At 30.9% G+C, this 23,302-nt stretch overlaps 1 protein-coding gene across 4 annotated transcripts in view; it reads right to left on the bottom strand.

Moving 5' to 3' along the window:
* Positions 1 to 23,302, bottom strand: part of GV1 — a 40,074-nt gene that overhangs the window by 6,882 nt on the left and 9,890 nt on the right. Inside the window, exon 1 of one of the 4 annotated variants that reach the window (XM_070111360.1) lies at positions 5,007 to 5,065. The exons of the other annotated variants lie outside the window; for them this stretch is intronic. Within the exon in view, the coding sequence (XP_069967461.1) occupies positions 5,007 to 5,063 (57 nt within the window). The 5' untranslated portion in view covers positions 5,064 to 5,065. Of the gene's footprint in view, positions 1 to 5,006; positions 5,066 to 23,302 lie in introns of those variants that run through there. 4 annotated transcript variants of the gene reach the window in all.

The raw sequence follows: 23,302 nt of genomic DNA, 5'->3' as shown, positions 1-23,302 counted from the left end.
TATCCATCGATTTCCAACACGCTGAACTTGACATCAAATACCGTATGCGTAACTCTCAACTCTCAGCTGTCACAGCTGCTGAGCAGCAATTATTTAGCGCTATTTACAAAAAGCACAAACATTTTCTATGTCACACTTTTCACTGCGATTGTGCAACACAACTGCCACAATTACCGCACATGCCACAAATGACAAATACGCACACTATTTTTGTTGTTGCAAAACGTTGCATCAGTGACGTCATAATTGTTTGTGCGCTCATTTAGGCACAATGTGCACATAGGCGCATTAGCACTTGCGCATTTCAACTTATGCTAATAAGCCACGCTTGACTTAATTCCCTGTCTTCTGGTCGTAATTCATTTATGTTTACAATTTAATTCGCTAAATGACAATTGTGATGTTTGCTGTATTTGTTGTAAAATAAATTAAGTGTAAAATAATTGCAACAGCAGGGCGTCAACACTTGGCTACGCCTTTAAGCCCGTGCTAATTTATACATAGTGCCCCACGGCTGGTTGCAACCCGAACGCCATTAAACTGTGCCGTTGTGTGTTTTTGCTCTTTAGTTGGTTTGTGAGTTGTGTGGACAGAATATTGACTAAATTTGTTTTGTTCAAAAATATTTAAATAATAAACAGACGCTGCTAAAAAGCTCTTGACATAAGTTTTTAGTGAAGCCGGAAGTTTTTTTTACTATTTTATACAAGTATATATTCAATGGAGACTAAAATATAAAAATGGGTAAATTTTGTTAAATTTTTTTTAAATTTAGAATTATTTTTCTAAATAGAAGTACTTGCTTTGTGTACAGTTTTTAAATTCGGAACAGGGTACTTTAAGTTTGCATGAAGGTTGTAACATCCAGAAGGCAACGTTGAAGACCCTATAAGGTATATGTATATACATATAAATGATCAGCATCATGAGCTGAGTCGATTTAGATATGTATATAATATATGCTCACTAGCCCCTCAGCTTTGAGATATCGAGTTTTTCACACGTCCTTTTCTCCCCGATAAATTGATAAATTGTTGAAACCGCCAATATCGGACCACTGTAGCATATACTGAGTAAATGTGCATATTTAGGAGTAAAAAAAAGTCTGAATTCGAAAGCTTTCTTAAATTATTTGCCGTAATAAATTATGCATGCTTCACAGAAAAATAATTTCCAATTCCAGAGAAAATAGCAACTTATTTTGATTAGTACCAAATAAATAAAAATAAAACGAACATTTGAGTATTTTGTATGGAGACCATTATGTTTATTAGATACCACAGAAAAACTCCTAGAAAAAAAACTATTAGAGAGAAAAAAGAAAACAAGCAGCAGGCAATAATGCTAACGACTTGTCCTACAAGCAATCAATGTATAGACTCAGTATAACGTATTATATCACAAATCAGCGTACAAGTATTACAACGAGGCTTAGGCCTCCCAAGACGACTACTACCGCTCTTGAGCCTAGTTATGCCTTACAAAATGTCTACTGAATAAACGCCATAAAGTCTTTTGTAACACGATTCAGTGCATCCATATATCATACTTGAGAAATATGTTGAAAAGATTTTTAAAAATCGGCATTTGATGCATGAGAGTATCAAAAATAATCGGAGTATTTAACTAACTTCTAGACTATGGCCACCATGTGGAATACGTGATAGAAGGTACTTTTAGTACAAAAATTTCATTGGTACTCGAAACATTAGAAAAATATGACGAAAGCTAAAATGAGCCATAATTATCAAAATAGGACAGACTAAAAACAAAAGCTGTCAACTGAAAACAGGATATCTTATAAAGATATATATTATAACAAAATGTAACTTGAGTGTGTATTTTGAAACTTATTCGTCACAGAAAAATACCAACAGATAACAACAGAATGTCGTCCCTTCATACACGCTGGTCTCTTGACTTAATGGCATATAAAAAGGTGAAAAGTAAATAATAAAAAATGGATATTCGCCACTTTTTTTTCACTCCAACAAAAAAAATATTTTTCTTAAGCGAATAAATATTTTTTCTTACAACTAACCAGTTGTATATTCATTCCACTTGAAACATTTGCATAAAGTAAATAACTTAGTGGAATGATAAATTACAGCATTTGAGGTTACCATAATATTTACTTTATGAACAGTATATACACAGGGTAAGAACAAAAAGCGCAAGTACCCAATGCTATAATTTAGTTCATGAAGGTTTTTGTGGTAACAATCCAAACACATATGCATATGCATATGCAAATTAAGCCTACGTACCAAAATATATATATATACATATAGGTTATCTGATGTGTATGCCAGCATAACAAAGGTGAAATGAACTTTATAGTTTACATTGTTGCGGTAAAAAAAATGTATATGTAAATTCGTAAGATCCAAAAATTATATGCATAAATTTCTTAATTTAATTAATTTTTCATACAATGATTTTTTTGTTAATCAAGTTAACATATTTCTGTTCAAAAATGTTTTTTTGTTTACATATTTGAATTTTCTTAAAACTAATTTTTAAATTTATAATCCCAAATACCGTATTGAAAATTTTAAAATACATTTTATATAAAATACATATTTTATTTCAAACATCAAATTAAAAATTAAAATTTTAATCTAAACACGGATTGAAAAATAATAAAAAAATATCAACCCAAAGTTTAAAGTTTTAAAATTTTAAAATTCTGTTTTTGAATTTTAAATTATTTCGCAGTTGCATACTTCGGGTTCTAGCATAATAAAGGAAAAGGCTTATTAAAATTTCAACATAGTTTTGAACTTTTCACCTTATTTAAATTTAATTAATTTTAATTATAGCGTTATAGTTAGAGATATGTAAATCTTTCCTTTTATCACTTTTCATTCCAGCTTTTGATTTCAATATATAAAATTTTTTTTTTTTAATAATATATATTTATTTATAAAAAAATTTTAAATAAAAATTTATTTTATCAGTTTTTCATTCCGATTTTTGGAGTAAAAAATAAATTTTAAATTTTGAATTCCTATTTTGAGATTAAAAATTAAAAATTTAATTTTGTTAAAAATGTAATTTTTAATTCAAAATTGTTTAATTAAAAACTTCGCAACTCTGCCTTTTAATGAACTTAATCACAAAAACAACACTCTAAATAATTTCTTAGTTTATTACGCATCCAAACTGATAACGGCAAATTTATTAATCAACCGTTTAATTCATATAATCAACACATTTACGTGATTTAAATTAATAATTTCACTAAATTTCAATTTTAGCCTTAAACATTGTGATTAAATATATCACGCGCAGTCAATTATTTATAAATATTTAATAACATAATAATTTTCAACATTATCGACACCTGCTGAGCGGCACAGCACAAGTAGTCATCAAAATAAACTTATTATTTTTTCATTTTTTTCACTTTTCATTCACTTTTATTTAACTGTGCGGTAACATGCAACACTGGCTTCGCTGTCAAGGCTGCTATTTTCAGTTTTTTAACTCGCACAAAAATACACACATAAATGCGAGGCACAAGTGCTGCACATACTTGAAATTGCGATTCATCACTGGCATATATATTTATGTACATACATGTATAAATGTAGGTGCATGCATTTACATGTAAATATATGCATGTACATACCATACATACTAGTATATAGATTCATATGAACATAAAACCTTGAGCATATGTATATGCGTAACTACAGATAAAATTGACAGTATAATCGCTTGTATGATTATACGAGAATCTCTATTTGCTTATAATTACATACATATGATATACACATGTGTGTACATATATAAACTTGTGTGTAAAATAACATTTTTCAGCGTTAATGTGCAATTTACGTTAACAAATTACTTGTATAAATTTCTATAAAAGCACTTTTGCGCATAAATTATGTTACGCAATGAGCGCTTTTGCATATATACACACATGTGTATATATTCATATATACCTATACTTTACATATATATGGTAAGTACATGTGAATTTGCATACAAATTATTTTCGTTGCTCACATTAACCAGCTGCTTTTGGGCGCTATTACTGATGACAGCCAACATTGTAGGCGGCAATCGCTTTGATTTGACAATGAATGTGCACTTAGGTGTAAAAAATGAGGTGAAATAGCAAATGGTATTTCTGTCAAAGAATACGATGATGCTTAAAAACGAGGCTTTTACACTTGTAAAGCCACACTAAAATTAGAAACAATAACACAAGCTGAGTCAGATTTTCAAGTTCAGGAAGGTGGGTAAAAAATAAACAACACCGTAGACTGGACTATATATCAGGAAGGTTAATAACAATCAGCGACTTCAAATTCACATGCACATCCATAAATAGTATCACACAAACTATATTTTTAAATATGAAACCTCTAGTTTTTGAACAAAATATTTGTAAATTTTTTCGGAGATTCGACTTTGATATTTTATAGCATATGCCATATAATTTTTTTTTTTTTTTGTAACTGTCATACTATAATTAATAATGATGTATTCAATAAGCTCAATTTCAGCTACTTCAAAAAATGAAGAAATAGAATATACATGTTCTCTTAAATCTTATCTCAGAATACCGGTCAGCAAATCAGGATCAATATATCACAATACATAATATCCCATGCTAAAAAAAATAAAATAGATTTGTTTATCTTGTGACTTGTTTGTTGGGGTTTTTCAGCACGGGATATTTGTAATTAGAATGTTTTTGTAGCGTATTAGTTTTGTTAGGGTATTTTTTATTTTCGGATATTTTGTCTGGGCTAACTCTCAGTATACGCTTTCCTCTATCTAGTTGTTTGATTGGCCACAAACTATTTCTACCCAAAGATTGGTCATCGACCCGAACATAGCAAAGATTTTTACCTATTAACGAGCACCCTTGACTGAAAATATAACACACCTCCAAATTTAAGCTTTCATAAAAAGGAGGTTTAGAATTCTTAATTTATTTTCTATTTACGAGATGCATTTCATTATTTGAATCAAAAATTATTTCATACCTTTTTCTTAACGAAATCATATTGGGTAAACATTTTAGACTGAAAAGACAAATACATGAAAAAACTATTGTTTTATGAGAAGGATTTAAAAAAAAAAAAGTAATTATGAGACCTAAATTGCACATTTCCGCCCACACACGTTTTATATCACAAAGGCTTTCCTCTTTTTCGGAAGAGACAATTACACATTCCTCCTAATAATAATTATTTGATAATCTAATATTTTGAGCAACTTCTATAAATGGTGTAATATAACTTCTTCCATGAATTATTATATAATGTATGCTATTCTGTGTGTCCATTGTTAAACATCAAAAATACTCAAAACATTATGTAAGATTTCTCAAAGTTAACTTTGGGAAATAAGTGGAGCCAATTCCTTGTAGGGAGACTTATACTGTTACAAAATCTTATCCGTTTCAAACTTTTCATATGCTTTTCACTGATATAGTTTTACAATGAAATATTATTACAGACAAGCAATATTCAGCCTGCTATCCACATGCTTTCCTACATCAACTTTTTTGCCGTTAATTATCGATTGAGACAACCCGAGGGTTTGCATAATTACGCAACTAAAACCCATTATGGAAGTTGTTCCATAAATTAACCCGTAATACTTCTAACAATATAAAAAATTGCTGAAATTTTCTTGCTTTAATATACATTGTGTAACTACTATACGTATATTAACTATAAAAAATGGCATGTGTATAAAATTATATTAAGGACATCCTTAATTGTGGTGGCATATTTTTAAAGCAGGATTTATAAATCTCACCGCTCATAGAATGTGACGTCTAGGCGAAATGAGGCCGTGTTGATATTCAACAAACTAACGAACTAAACCCTCAGTTCTTAAGATATCGATCTGAAATTTTAAACACGCCCGTTTCTCCCCAATAAGCTGCTCATTTGTCGCCATCGTCGATATCGAACAACTATAGCATATAGCTGCAATACATACTAACCGATCCAAATCAAGTACTTGTGTGGATATTTTTTTTTGTATACTAGACATCTTCACGAAATTTGGCATGGGATCAGACCATTGTAGCATATGCATAGCTGTTTTAAAAACTGACCGTTGATAATTAAGTTCTTGTATGGAATATTTTTCCTTTGTAAAGGGTATAATAGCTTTAATTATCAATTGAGGAGATGAGTCCGAAAAAACTGTTAATTTAAAATTTTTTTGAGTCACCCTAACATACAGAATTGCGAATTTAAATACACAGTAGCATTTTTTACACACTACAAACTTGTATGTATATATTTGTATGTGTAAGACTTACACTTTGTCTTAAATCCACAACATCTTGCGGATCATTGTAGCGAAACTAGAACTATTTCAAGCGCAACCGATTTGTAGACGACTTATAGTACAGAATAGCACAATTTAAAGACTTTTGTTTAATGTTATGTTTTAATATTTATTCCTTCTTTCATGCTGGTTTGCTGGTGGGCAAATTGAACAATATAAACTTCATTATCTTAGCAACAACTTCACTATAAATTACAACAAAAGTGACAATAAATTAAAGCAAGGTATAACAAGTTGAAATCAATTACAAACAAGTAAAAACGTTAACATCGGTTGCACCGAAGTTATAATACCCTTCACAAATACAAAAGGCTTATAAGAACTTGATAACGATTTAATTTCGTGAATATATCTCGTCAAATAAAAAAGTTTTCCATGCAAGCACTTTATTTTGGTCCTTCAGTTTGTATGACAGCTATATGCTATAGTGGTCTGATATCGGCCGTTCCGACAAATGAATAGCTTCTTTGTGAGGAAAACGCATATGCAAAATTTCAGATCAATAGCTGAAAAACTGAGGGACAAGTTCGTGTATATACAGTCGGATGGACGGACAGATGAACAGACAAACGGACATGGCTAAATCAGCTCCGCTCATCATGCTGATCATTTATATATACATATATATATTTTATAGGGTCCACGACGTTTCCTTCTGGGTGTTACAAACTTCGTGGCCAACTTAATATACCCTGTTCAGGGTATAAAAAGCTACAGAAGAATAACTGGAATGCTGATTATATAATATGTATTTTGTTATAATTTATGCAAAACTACATTAACTACTGCCTGTATGCGTATATCTGTACACCAGTTTTAATTAAAACCATAAAAGATGTGCCCTTGATGGGACTTCAGCGCTGCAGAAGTGACAGCGGAAGTCGTAAAATTCTTGAGACTCTTGCCTTAAGGTGTCAGAACTAGTACTATTTCCCCCAAAAGAAAAATATCTAAATAAACGCACAAGTTCATGTTGATTTATTTATAACAAAAAGAGTACCAAAAAACAAAAAAAAACATTAAAAAGTGTCATGCTAGGTTATGGAAAGATAGGTAGACTTCACTTCAAAGCTTGTCATTAACTGAAACGTAGCAAAAGTGAAACTCCACTCTACTATTCTTGACAATGTTTATTCTAGCGAAACTCTGTGAGTTTGTTTTGTTTTTATATTATTGTTGTTCAGAAACGTGTCGGTGATGTCAGTCATGAGGCAAAAATATGTTTGTCAAGTTATTCAAGCAAACATTGTGTGTAAAAAATGCTTAATGAAATCAAAAGCATTCAATTAATTTGCCACAGCTTGGCGAGTACTTGAGTTGACAGCTGCCCCGGCAAGTGCTGGTAGACGTTTGTCAATTCGTCGAGCGTAACAAATGCGGTAGCATGCTAACAAAGCTTGAAAAAAGCATGCTTACCTTTGAGCCTGAGGAGAAATCGTTTGTTTGTTGGTTTAATTATAATGGCTTGTGGCTTTTTAAATAGGAATTTGCATTTTTACATCATTAGCAAATTTTTTAGAAACACTCATGTCTTAGATACTTCAAGGGATTTCAAGCTAATTTAATAGAAAAACTTTAATTTATAAATATTATTATATAGATAGCAAATATTCAATGTTTTCACCAAAAAACAAGTTTGTAGTTTGAGACTGCTCGGAGACAAATACTATAGTTCTAGTCCTCCAACATTTTGTCACTTCTTTTTTGTGATAGTAGGTCACATTGTGCGGACAATATCTTCCAGTGAGAATTTTTTTTAAGTTTAAAAATGTTTATTTTTTTTTTTTAAATATTTTGCTGTGTATTTAAAATTACCTGTATATTCGTCAAATATGTATAAATGCACATCATCTGTTTTTGTCGATTTTAATATCATTTTGGATTTGACTAATCGCAATAACAATTGTTGGGCTTCATTGCGATCTCCAATGATCTAAAAAGATTTGGTAAGGTCTTGTTCATATTTGAGACTTTCTCTCTCTATCTTTATGTAACTATCCTAGAAGCATGGTCAGAACTGAATAAATATAGTAAAGAAGGTAACCGGTTAAAGAAGTTGCGTATAAATTTACAAGAATAACATATATTTATCCTTCCCAGACTTGAATATCTCTTGTGGAGATAATATTCTAAAATTAAAGAATACATTTCGGCGTTTAGGCCAATTATGAAACTACTGTACTCGAGTTTTTGTGCTGTTAAGGATTGCATTTAAGGAAATTAACGTACAAAACCTGAGCTTTAAATTATTAAAGAGAATAATTAGATTCCAATAAATACGAAGTTTGGTTGCAGAAAATTGAAAGAAAATATATTATAATAAAAAAATTATAATTACTCAAGAGAATTAGTCAGGTCTCAATCATTTAAAAATTATTCAAAAAAATAGTATTTCTTAATAGAATTAGATAGGTTAAAATAAAGGAAACTTACCGCAAAAAATTTTTGCCTACATTTAAGCGCATTTTTCGTCCTGGCATATTCGTCCGATACTATCATAATAAATTGTTTAAAAATTACTTCAAAACCAATAATAACAACAAAAATTATAATTTTTTCTAGAGAAGCTTAACTTTATTTATCGCCAAATCGCATTCGAAAATAAATTATTTAATATTTTACAGCTCCACTCTTAAATAATCAAAGAATTTTTTTGATGAATTTGCGTCTTTTGTTTATATTTTTGCAAACCCCGCGGCGCAACCAGTTTTTATATGCTTCAGCGTTCTTGACTCCGAATTTCAGTACACTCCCACACACATAATTTTATTACAGCTTACTGGCATAAAAATATACCTACAAGTGTACACTTATGCATAAACACTTGAACGAACGCTGTGACCATGAACTTGAAATCTGATCGCGCACGCTTGCTGTGACATAAACGATCAGTCAGCATGCACACACACACATACATATTTACATACATACATATAATTATGTCTACCTGTAAAATTTTATGCACGCTGTTTCAATTGTTTGAATGTGTGTGTGTGTGTTTGTGTGCTTTAACATACAATTGATTATCACAAAGCCGATTATGTTGTCACAGAAAACTTGTTGCCATCAGCGAGACCAGCTCAGTCGCCGGTTACGCTCAAGCTTTTTCTAACCAACTTCCACGTTTATGTATTTATGCATGCTTGTTTAGCATTGCTACCGCCTCCGCATGAATAACTGGTTGAATGCGAAAATTACACACTTAAGTTGGCTTGTTAATAATTTTTTAATTTTTTTTCTTGACTCTTAATTTACATGCAAATAGACAAACATTGAAAACTTTGTCTTATGTTATTTGATATATTTATAATATATTATTTATAGTTTTATACTTATATAAATATAATGTATACTTTTTTTATTGAATATAAAGAGCTGTAGAGCATATATTCCTCCCAGAGCTTTAGAAAATTGCTGGAATTCAATTTGAATTTTGAGAGTTTGTACCAAAATAAATAACTACAATAAAATCTAGTATTTTGTGTGCCTTTGTTTTCTTCTTGGTTGCCGAAGACTCTGTAGCAGGGGTTATGAGCATAAATGTGTAAATTTTTGGGCTTCTATATCCTCTATTTTCTTGTCATATCTATGGCATAATTGTTCTGTCATTTTCTTAGTGTGAGTTGTCTTCCACCTCATTTACGCTTCATCCTCGAATTACAAATTTGTTTTGGCCCAGCATTCGACAAAAGGTCTTCTGCCCCAATTTTCTTGTAGTTTTCTTTTTTGGTTAGTATCTCAGCCAAAAATATTATAGTCGCTGAACTTTTGTAATATGTTCCTAACGTTATAAGAATATTAGAAAAATAACCCAATAATTTCCTCTATCCTCGACCGCTTCTGCCAATGATTTCCAAGAAAAACGCAGTAACAGTAATAATAATTCAACTGTGATATGGTTTGAAGTAATGTGATTAAATATCTCCTCCTCTTTGCAACTGCTATATTCATGCAATCTCTTAGTTTTTGGAAGAAAGCTCATTACAAGCAATGCATGAATATATATCTATATATATAGAAAATATATCAAAAAGTTGTAAAAATATGCTTAGCTAAGGGCACTGGCTACTATGTACGTGATTTAAAAACCTTTTTTTACATCGATTAAACGGACAATTTGACACTGATCAATAGGAAAGAGTTTCTGCGCCAACTTCTAACGATGGATGAAACATGGATACATCAATAAACACCTCCGAAAAATTGTTCCCGGTGAAAGTCGTTCAAAACGCCTGAAACAATAACCAACAATAATTTAACCAATATTTTTTTTTAAAAGTGAAAAAAGCGAAATTTGAACGTTAACGTATGAAATTAGCGGGAAGTTGCAGGGATGGCATTTGAGGCCAACCGTTTTCCCCATTTTTTTATACCCTGAACAGGGTAATTAAAATTTACAACGAAGTTTAAAACACCCAGAAGGAAACGTCGGAGCCACTATTGAACATATATACAGGTTGGTTGAAAAGTTTCTGCGCTCGAAATGAAAAAACACCGTTTTTGGTACGAAATATATTTTATTATTAAATATAATCTCCTTTAACTTCAATACACTTATTCCAATGATACTCCAATAATTTTTTTCCATCCCTAGAATGACTTTGCGGAAGCTCTGCAAAATACCCGTCTACGGCTGTAATAGCTTCTTCATTCGACGAAAAACGCTTACCACGAAGGAATTGTTTGAGGTTTCTGAAGAGGTAGTAGTCACTGGGAGTCACATCTGGTGAATACGGTGGATTCTCAAGCAATTCGTACTTAAATTCCTTGAATTTTGTCATTGTTAAAACATGAGCAGATGCATTGTCTTGATGAAAAAGATTTTTTTGTGCTGCAAACCACGCCTTTTCTCGCGAATTTTTTCATCCAGTTGAATCAGAAGGCTGCAATAATACTCAGATTTGATTGTTTTAATATAATAATCTATCAACAAAACTTCTTTTGTATCCCAAAAAACTGATAAGATAACCTTCTTTGCTGATCATTGTGACTTCACCTGCTTTGGCGCTGAACAACTAGCTTCAGTCCACTGTAAACGTTCTTTTTTTAGTTTAGAATCATGGTGGTAGAGCTAAGTCTTTTCCATAGTTATAAAACTACGCAAGAAATTGGTTTTATTCTGCTTAAAACGCTCCAAATTGTGCTGAGAAATTTGTTTTCAATCAACTTTTTTTTAAATTTTCAACGTGTGCGGCACTAAATTTCCAAACAGCATTTTCATAATTCTCCATGAAAAATATGAAGTACTCGTTCGTCTGAGATACCTATGGCATCAACAATTTTCTGCTTATTCAAACTTGGATCTCACTAACAATATTATGAACTTGTTCAATGATATCTGATGACTTATCAATCAACCTATATAATTGATTAACGTGTCGAGCCGAGGCGATTTAGCCATATCCATCTGCCTGTACATACGCGAACTAATCCCTCAATTTTTGAGATATTCATCTGCAATTTTACACACATACTTTTCACCTCAAGAAGCCAATATCGTACCACTATAGCATATAGCTGCCATACAAATCAAGGCTGCCAAACATCAATCAATCTTTGTGAAAAGTGCGAGGCTATAGAAGCAACTGAAGTTAAGATTTTTTTTGCTTCTTAAAATTTTTTGAATTACTAATTTTGAAAAAAAGTTTAAGAAAAATTTTGCTCTCTTCAGTACGCTTCATTTTATTCACTTTTTCAAATTAAAGTTGCGATATCTTATTTTAAATCCATTTCTATCTCTCCCGGGCCTTAATTTCCTTCTTGGAAAATTACAAAATTTCCTATATTAAAAATTATGCGTACAAATTATTACTAAAGTCATACTAACATCATATGTAAATTTTGAATAGGATGTGCTTTCTTTGGGTTTTTCTTATTCTACACGATTTATTCATTCTTGAGCATTGCACTTAGTATTTTTCTTATAACTAAGAACTGCAATCAAATTTATTGCTCATAAATTCTGCCATACCACTCAGCATAGGTATTCATTACTCTTCATGTAATCACAGCTCTGCCAGTTTAACGGGGTTTTTACGCTACCCAGTACTTGGTATTCCGTTTTTCAGCGGACAATTTTACGCTGCCACAATTTTGCACGGTCGCTCCACCTTGCAGCGACGGCGACGGCGGCAACGATGACACGTAGCGTGTTTATTAATTATCCACAATTTATTTGCGATTGGCTAAGCATTGCGCAAGCGTTGCGTTTTTTATTGGCAACGACCGTTTTATGGCTGCAAAGTGCCGCTAGAGCGCCACAATGGCGTTCTTATTCTGCAAATTTTACGAGCTATGAAGCGGCAGCATAAGGTCGTTTGCTGGTCGAACAAAAACAACAAAAACCTTGATAGAAATCTGTTTTGTTTTTGTTTTCCTCTTCCTCTGCTACTTCTGCTGCCTCTTGTTCTTCTTTTTCTGCTGTGCAACGAACTCTTTAACACAAACGACTATCAATTGCAGTACCTAGTTATTGTTGTTGTGCGTTTTTGCCGCATTCTTAGACGTTTGCTGCATTTCAAGCGAATTTCCATAAACAACTCGATTCGCCTGCAAGCTCATCCGCATGCGCATTGCTACAACTGAGGCATCTAATAATGATGGATTAGCACATCAGCAACCGCAAAGCAGCGCCAACAACCGCAATAATACATTAAAATGAAAAACAAAACAACTAAAAAATACATAAACACAAAAAAAAAACGTACAACAACAATTAAAATTCATGCTGCGAGTGATGTCTCATGCCTGGCATTGCTTATTTGTTCCACTAGTCATTGTCATTCATTTTGCCTAATACAAATACTTTAAGTTTTTCTGTTTTTGTTGCTAGTTATTTTTTTCTTAGTTTTGGTTTTTCATGTTTACTTTTGGCTCTTCATGCTGTGCCAGAGGTCAGCGCCATATTATTTTGGCGGCCAATACTTCTTTCAACGCAAATTGACCCATTAAGTGTAAATTTGTGTACAATTAATCTTAACAGTATATTTCTTACACATTTAGATTTTTTAAAATTCGACGAGAATGAAATAAAAAAGAGTTGATATACTATGGAATGTTAAACTATGATGCTAATCCACATAACATTTTACTGGTAAAGTGCTCTGTTTAAAATTATAAAAAGAAATCTTGCACTAAATTATATATTTTTACTACGTTTTGTCGAGCTAACCCTATAAACGATAAATTCGCAAAGAATTAGGCCGGCAGACAATTGCAAATTCGCAATAAAAAAATTCTTTTTGACGTTGTTATTGTGGCAGTAAAAACGTATTTCCCAAATATTTTTAAAGAATACTTACGTCGAAAATTTTTTCCTAGACCTCCAAAACGGTGCTTTCTGACTACGTTATACCTCCAAATATTTTCGTATTCTCAGGTGAACGTTTTGTGATATTGCATTTGAGATTGTAAAAAATATTTTTAGCGCATTTAACCCTTTAGTGGCTTAACAGAGATCGTTTTGACCAAAATTTTTTAGGGGCTTAAGATTATGAACTAGAAGTTCTTAAAGGGCAAATGAAGGGCAATTTAGATGTACAGTGACACAAAGAGCTAACCTTATATGATAAAAAAGTTAAGGACCACTATAATACCATATATGTACTACAAAAAGGGAAGGGTTCAATACTTATGTAATACCACATTATAAATACTAAAATTTAGCGGGATAAGGCCTTTCTAGAATATCTTAATTCTTAACGAAAACCGCTAGAGTGTAAATTTGCAATATTCACGAGGTGACCAAATAACGTCCATCTTTTTGAGAGAAAATTTTCTATATAAAAAAAATTGACAAAAAAACATTAGTCTCTCTTTAACGCCTGAAAAATATACCATACTTAGCGAAGTTAGTAGAAAGTTAATATATTCAAGAGAATTAATCGAAAAGAATCGGTTTGGTTGTTATCACACCAAATCTTTCCACATCGGTTTGAGGTAGCGTTTGTAGAATATGCTTAGGACTCATAATACTAACCCTTGAATACACTTTTGATATTATTTAAGTTTATCAACCAAGTTTTGGGTAACAGGATTTCAGAGTTTATCTATCTAAATATAGAAAGACAAGCTGGTTTTAAGAAATCAACTTTAAATGATGTAAATTTTAGCAGTCGAAAGGTGAAATTTTAGCAGTCGAAAATAAAACTCGATGAGTTTTACTAGAAGTGTTCTTATTCGTTAGATATATTTGTTGTTGAATTTCAAGTGAATTTGATACCCAATGGTTTACAAATTCTTGACTTCTTTGGAAAAGGTTTAATTGCTCTAGAAACAAAAATCAACTAGATTGGAGAAGTTTCATATATCATTTGCTTTAACCCTGATGGTCCCTCACTACTATTTTCTGGAACAAAATTTTTTTTTAGAAAACTTAAATAAAAGGAATTCTAAAGCTTACTGAATAATTGAAGGATTCTAGAGAGATATTCAACGAAAACTGAGCTTCAACATTTTTACATCAGAAAACTAAGAAAATTTATATTCTGAATTTATTTGCATATATTTGTTTTTTTTTTTAAATCCTATACTCTCAACTCTGTTAATCTCACCAAATAACACCTTAGAAAAATTTCATAAAAAAATACGAAATCGTAGACTCGTAGATCATTAAATCATTAAAGACAATGAATACTGGCATATTTGATTGATTAACAAAATGGTTATATTGAACTGAACAAACTTCAGCAAATATTTTGCAAAACGCATTCGTAAAAGCGACACCAAACAACAGCAAGCACATACAATATTTTGGCTCTAATGAGCATACCAAACACATGAGCACTACTATTTGTAGTTGGCGCTGTTGCATCAGTGGCAACATACAACTGTTGGTAACGCCCGCATAATAACCAAACAAAAAACTTGCATACAAATGGCTATGCTTGTGTGCTGAATGAGAATTAGAGGAGTACATATACACACTGTTATTATTCCAGATTTCGCTGTTGATCTAAAAGCTATTGATGGCATTTTGCAATGTTTGTTTTATGGTTACTTGTGTATGCAATCGGTTTGCTCAATGCTACAATGTGTTTGAACAGAGCTTATAAATTTTGAGAGGAAAATATTACATGAAGCTGCCAGTTAGTTTAAAGCAACTATTAACACTTAACTCTCATAAGAGATTAAATCATTTACACAAATATAACTGTTGTCTAACCGCCTTTGCTTACAACGAAACCAAGATATATTAGTCTATATAAATAAAATAATGATTAGCTTAGATATATAATATTAAAAGTAAGCGCTCAACCATTAAACAATAAATCAGAGTAGCTTACAATATTCACGTATTTTATATCTATTATATTTCAATATTAATTGGTTGTCCAACTTTCAAGTATGCTTTAACGAAAAATAAATAAATCTACACCATAAATATCAAATAAATTAAATGTAAATAAATTGCCATAAATATTTCATCACAGCCATTAACTTCGCTAAATTTTTCATAACAAAATTATTTTATTAGGAAATACAAATATTTATTGTTACCAAACCCAACGAGTTTAGAAATGATAAAATTTTAATAAAGGTATAAAGATAATTAGCCAAAGCATAAAGCGAAATTTTAATTATAATGTAAATATTTTATTTAACTGATAATTTATATAAAAACGTTACAACAGTCTAGAGTAAAGGCTTAAAAAATATCGTGTATGGGCAAGCATTGATCTTTTTGGCATTTTTAATGAATTGTTTTCGTTTCATTTCAAAAACAATACTTTAAAGATGTTGAATATAATTTTAAAATTAATGTCAACACAGTTACTTATATCCGATATTAGAGTGAAAGTAAAGTAAAAAATTATATAAGACACAACCGAGAAAAAAAATTTCATTGATTTAAAAAAAGTTATTGAAATATAAATTTTGCAAGTTTTTGTAAAAGCAGATATTTTCAAAGCTTAAATGGGATTTTTTGACAAAATAATATAAAGTCTTTAGAATTCTTTTTTAACTTTAGCTTAGAAATATATAAGCTACTCGTATATAATCTGATTCATAAATAAAATAAAATTGAAGTTATACCATAAGTTCACTTTCGAACAAGGTACTTTTTTTTAAAATAAATTTCTTTTAAAAGTAAAACATCTAAACTAATCCGGCTATGTATATATTTATTTTTATTGGAAACTTTCAAATTTTCTTTTAAGCTCTGTCTTAAGAGCTAAAATATCCTTAAAATATTAGTTTGACACTTTGTGAGTATTTTTTCAAATTTCTATATTGCTTACCCCTAAGTCAAAGTTCAATAGTATACTATATATTGAACAGAAAATCATCAACAATACCCATACCTCAATTTTACTAACCAAATTAACCAAATACTAAAAAGCAGTATATGGCAAAAAACAACTTTACAAATTGGGTGAAAACATGTATTGCGCAATTAGTTTTTCATTCAGAAATTTTAGGCATATGTCAAAAATTACTAAACAATATACGAATTACAAAACAAGAAAAAAATAATAAAATAAAATCTAAATGTGGCAATAATGTATTTTTAACTTGTGCAAAATATATCATCAGAGTTACATTCAGTATAACTTTTTTTTTAATATTTTAGCTAATTAAGAAGATTTATGTTATATATTTTAATGTGTTTTTTGCTGGCAGATTAAGCAATTGCTTTTCTGTCTAAGATAATTACCATATACACGCAGCGTCAAAGAATAGTTAGGATTTTTGATCCACATAAAAAAATAAACAGTTGAAAGAGTTAACTAATCCAAGAAAGTTATACATTCAAATATATATTTAAATTTTTCAATATTCCAATATTTTCAGTATATGTCGTTATTTGAAGCGTAAAACAAGATAATTTTTTTCTCAGTCAAATATGTCAAACTTTGTGCATGAAAAAGTTTTTTTTTCTCCTTTTTTTATATGAAAAAAATCTCAGCCGAAATTCATCGGATCTTGGTGGAAGTTTATAGCGAACATGTTCTAGCTGACCTGATTTAAAATTGATGACTTTGGCTTAGAAGACGAAGAACGTCCAAGACGGCCAAATAGGTTTGAAGATGAGGAACTGAAAGGTTTACCTGATGAAGATTGTTGTCAAAAAAAAAAAAGCAAGGCTATTGGATAGAATTCAAGCCAAGAGACGTTGAAAAACGAGTTTTCATATCAGAAATTTTGCTTGAAAACTACAAATAGAAGGCAGTTCCATAGGATTGTAACGAATGATGAAAAACGGATACATTACAACCCCAAATGCAAAAATGCATATGTGAAACCTAGCCAACTAGCATATCCATGACGCCAATATCATACTCTATATTTTTTGGGAACAACCAGTCGTGCTATATTATGAACTTCTAAAGCAGGGTGAAACCATTAATAGGGAACGATACCAATTCGTAAAATTGAAAAGATCGGTTGTTGAAAAATTACCGAAATTTGCGACTAAACACGAGGCAATAAATTTTTATCGAGACAACGTTCGGCATTAATCGGCGGCTGAAAGTGTTTGGCTCACTCGTTTTATAACCCTGATCATGTCCTACTGACCACCATTTGGTCCGGTCGATGCAGAACACACTTACCGGAATACAGTTAACATCAGAACAGGGTATCAAAAATTTACACGATTCGTTTTTGGGTGAAATTCACGAATTGCCAAAACGATGAGTCATTTCAGATCGCCAACATATTTAATAATATTATTGTACATGTTTTCTTAAATAAATGTTTAAATTTTGAAAAATAGAACCACACGATTATAGTTATAGTGTTATATAAAAGTTTACTTGAAAAAATAATTAAAATATGTGGCAACCCTGCAGAGAAGTTAGTTATTTTAATATCTGCACTGCTTTATATCATTAAAATTTTTGCAATATTTTATTAATTTCTAGAATTTTATTTCAATATGGTACGAACTTCAACAGACGGTAATATGTATCTTATCAACTGTAAGCTTTCTCATGGCACTACAGTTCGGTAGCCATATTAAACTAAACCCCATTTTATTTTAATTGTTTTAGTGAATATTTGTAAGCATATGGCAACACTAAAATACTTTCAAATATTTCCTGCATTACACATCGCCGTATTTATCAAATCAGATAAGTTATTTTCAAGTTATAGCATCATATGGCTGGGTATACATATTCTAATTTATACTTATAAATGTTGCCATAAAAATATATGTACACACATACATATAAACTCATAATTTATATATAATATATAAACAGCAATATATCATCTTTATAAAATAACTTAATAATAGTAAAACAACATTTTCTTTCATATTCTTCTACTTGTATGAAATCGAGTTCGTTGCTTAAGTCTTTTGTGTATTTAGAATGCATTCCCTTTCGAGCAAATTCAAGTATCTACATATGTACCGTATCGTAAGTGTTAGGTGTGAATAGCATTAAATACTGACCTCCCATCAATATGTGCAAATATGTACACATACATACATACATACAAACATGCAAAGATTTAGGTGCTTAACTCATGTACTGCCTTCCTCATTCTAATACTAATAGATAAGCAAATAAAAACATGAAAAACTCAACAAAATTAAATTTTAAGCAGTGGATTTTTTCTCACATGTGTTTACTCAAGCCACATTGCAAACAAATATTTGCACATCATTCAATTAAAGCTCATCAATCAAAAAGTGTTTGTACAACCAAAGCTCATACTAATGCCAAGCCAAAAGCCAAAAAGCAAAGGTACTTTTTGGTAAACAAAACTGCTTTTATTTTACCGTTCATTTGTTGCCATTGCCGATACATGAAGATGGTTGAGGATTGCATGAGGAAGCTCACGAAACCAGTAATCAGTCAAATTTCGGTATTGTCTGCTATTTGTTTAGTTTCTGCTCACTCGCCTCGATTTTATTTGCTTAAACTTGTTCAATGATTACTTTTTTGATTTCAATTATTATTATTTGTTATATTTCAGTGTATGGTTTTGCTGCTTTTGGCTTGAAATTACTAACTCGATTGTAATCATTTCAATTACCTAAACAAATGATGAATTAACAATTTCTACAAATGTCAAATTTTTTGCTCAACAGCTTTGCCTTTTACCGATAATTTATTGCCGCAGAAGTTATTAGTAATGCTGTTTGTTGTGTTTTTCTATATTTTTGTTTTTTTTTTATTATTTTAAGCATTTATTATTTTTTTGTTTTTTTTTTTTGTTAAATTTTGAATTTTTTTCTTTAAATTTTTTTGTATATTTTTTATTATAACTTTTTTTTACATTTCTCGTTTCTTCCTTTGCCATTCGCGTACATGATTTGTTCTCCATCAACGTCAAAAATTTACAATAACAGCAGCCGAGGGGCCGTACCTGCCCCCAGCAATATTACATTTGCAACAAACTCAATCAGCGGTAGCAACAATAGAAGCGATTTCACCGCGCTGCTTCAGTACTGCCGCTGTGTAATGCTGATGTTGCCGCCTGTTATTTTTCTATGTTTTTGCTTTTTGCATCTTTTTATATTATATTTGGATGCCAAGCTTTCAGACCCTCAGTCGAACTCTAGTGACCCTTATTGGTTATTGCCTTCACGTGGCGGTTCGCGATGTTGGCGGCGATTGTTTGCGATTCTTTAATCACTTATTTTCATATACACGAGTATGTGATTTTGCTACTACTGTACATATTTATGTACATACATATGTATGTACACATGTATGTGTATTTGCTTTATTTGAAGCATAAGCAAAAGCAATTTTTTTCAATCAAACATGTCGAACTTTGTGCCTGAAAAAGTGTTTTTGCGGGGAATTATTTTCATTAATCAGCGGAAAGCCATCATATTTTGGTGGATTTTTATGGTGAACATAATCTGACTGAGTGAAAGTGTCAAAAATGGTTTGCATGATTTAAAAGTGGTGATTTTAGCTTAGAAGATGAAGAACGAACTGAGCGACCAAAAAAGTTTGAAGATGAGGAACTGAAAGCATTACCCGATAAAGATTGTACAAAACATAAGAAGAACTTTCAAAGTCTTTGGGTTATGTTATATTGAGTATAAATTCAGAAATGCTGCTTGAACGCTGCAAAAAGTAGTCGTTTTTGTATCAAATTGTGACTAATGATGCAAAATGGAACAATTGCAACAACCCTGAACTCAAAAATTCAATGCCGAAAGTCCATAACGCCAGGACTCAATATTCTGGCATCAGAAAGGCATCCTGGATTATAAGCTTCTAAAGTCGAGTGAAACCTACCAACAACATCCCATAAAATTGAAACGAGCGATTGCCGCCCTGAATTCACGACTAGACATGAGAAAATAATTTTCTATCGAGACAACGAGACTATTATTTGGAGAACAGTGGCTAGAAAGTTTTGCCTCACCGGGCTTATAGCTCTGACCTTGGCCCTTCTGACCATTTTTTTCGAGCAGTATAGAGTGTCCTCACTGAAATACGGTTTTAGTTGGCTTGATTCCTTCCACCCTCCTTCAGCCAAGCAGTCACAGTTCTTTTGGGATGAAATCCCCAAACTGTCAGAAAGATGTAGAAATATTATAGATTCGGATGGGCAATACCTGCATGTTTTTCTTAAATAAACGTTTAAATTTTGAAAAAAATGCACGAATATATCGGCTCTTCTTTACCGATGAAGTGAATCACAGTGAACACGAATAAAAGTTTTTATAACAGCGATTGTTAATCAAGCTAAGATCGGGCCCTACATGAGCAGTAACAGAGTACTGTCGTGAACTAAAAGCAAGACTATTTTATCGAAATAAATAGAGAAATTCAAAACTAAATTAGTTGAAAGAGCTTGCGAAAGGCCAGTTGTTGAGATTAAAGTTTCAAAATTTGATTTTGCAAATTAAAATTGCACTGCTATAACATTATTTAGATGCCTTTTTATTTAATTACGTTAATTAATGAATTACTCACACTTTTAATTACGAAAAGCTACATTGAACTGGGTTATTAATCTTCCATACTCTTCCAACATTTTTTCTCAGCTTCTTCTAGCTCACAACAGTTACATCCACGTTTTACCTTTGATATAAAACCAAATTAATTAATTAACAAATTTAATTTTTCTATTAATTTCAATGCAACCTTTGCCACTAACTAAAAAAATATATTTAATATTGTGTTAACTCTCCGAAATTAACTATGTAATAATAATTGTTGCAAGTTGGCAATCGAATAAACAAAAATTACAACAAATACAATATGCAATGCCTACAACAATGCCGGCACAAAGGCCTCATTTAAGTCCGCTAAGTAGACAGAGAAAAAAATGCGGAGGCGTTGCCACCCCACCCCATTATTAAATTTGGAAAACTACTACAATATTTCATTGCTTTGATAAGAATTTTTATTGTACAATATGGCTTGCTGCTACATTGAATGCAGTCAATAGGTCAAACTAAAAGCAATCATCAGTAATTGGTGGCAAAGTTGCAAGCATTCGAATTACTTCCCAGTTAAGGTCTATGTACTATGAACATATATACCTACCTAGGCTTTGGTTGAATTTTCTTGATTATTTTTTATCAATAGCAGCATTTTAGCTTAGAATTAGAAATATTTGCTTTAAGTCAATAATAACATAGTATTATTAGAAGCTATAAGTTAATTGTATAAATTCATATAATTGAGTATACAGGGTGCGCGGTTGTGTAAGACTAATGTTTGTGTTTAAGAAAAAAAGACAAAACAATGATTTAATTCGATTGCAATAACTTTGCTTTGGCCCTTCATTCAGGTATAAATACTGCTGTAAAAAATTTTTAATACCGAAATTTCGGGATTTTCGAACGGTGATTTCGGGATTGTGCGAGACATGTAGCATTTTATATATTATAATATAAATAAGAATTTATTACGTTCAAAAATAATAATATCTACATTGATAATCCCGAAATTTTAATATTCGATTATGGTAATTTCGGAGTTAAACGAAATAAATAACAATTTCTCTTTAAAGTCCGTATATGTTTGAAAGAGATATCCATATTTTTAGAATACCGAAATTCCAGTGTTATGATAATGGAATTGAATGAAAGAAATAGTGATTTCACTATTAAAAGAAATACAATATTTTGATAAAAAGAAAATCAATATACATACATATATACTCGGGATTATGCGCGACATGCAATGATTGATAAAATTGTAAATCCATGCTTTAAAAAGAAGACATACATATGTTTGTATGATTTCGTTTTAACAATCGTATTTAAGTAACAGAGTAGAAATCGCGAAATTTCGTGAATAAGATTATTTCGGGATTTTGTACAACATCACCGTACATCCCGAAATATCAGAATATGATCATATTCATTACATCTTGCAGAAAGCTTTTTGGTATTTTCCTGTCATTCTTAACTTTGAAATCTTGTTTATTTAAAACTTATTATGAAAATCCCGAAATTTCGGGACTGAAGTTATATCGATAAAATAAAAATAAATCCCGAAATTTTAGAATCTTTCTAATATCTTACGAAAAATACTTTGAATTCCCATTATTTTATAGCTTTAAAATTGGTGTTTTTAATTTAATATCGTTGCTTTGCTGATCGGCCGCTCAATCTAATTAAAAACCTATTATGAAAGTCCTGACATTTCGGGACTAAGATTATTTGGGGGTTTAATGAAAATTATGTTCACTATAAATATAACTATTAGGATAAAAAAATATTTAATCCCGAAATTTCGGGATCATAATTAATATGAAAAATACTTTGAATTCCCATTATTCCACAGCTTTAAAATTTACGTTTTTAATTAAAATCTATTTTGAATATCTCGAATTTTGGTATTAAAATTTTTCATAATTTATTTAACAATTTTCACTATTAGTATAACTTTTTGTATACAAAAATATTTAAACCCGAAATTTCGAGAAATTACCTACAAACAATATTTCATCTTATAGCCCCGTTATTTTATAGCTTTAAGATCTTATTTTAAAATAAAGTAACAATAAAGTTTAAATTTTTCGGAATTTTCATACTAAA

Source organism: Bactrocera oleae, chromosome 6 (genome assembly GCF_042242935.1).
Source record: "Bactrocera oleae isolate idBacOlea1 chromosome 6, idBacOlea1, whole genome shotgun sequence".
NCBI lineage: Eukaryota > Metazoa > Arthropoda > Insecta > Diptera > Tephritidae > Bactrocera > Bactrocera oleae.
Note: the sequence above shows the minus strand (reverse complement) of the source record. Positions and strands in the feature narration are given on the sequence as shown.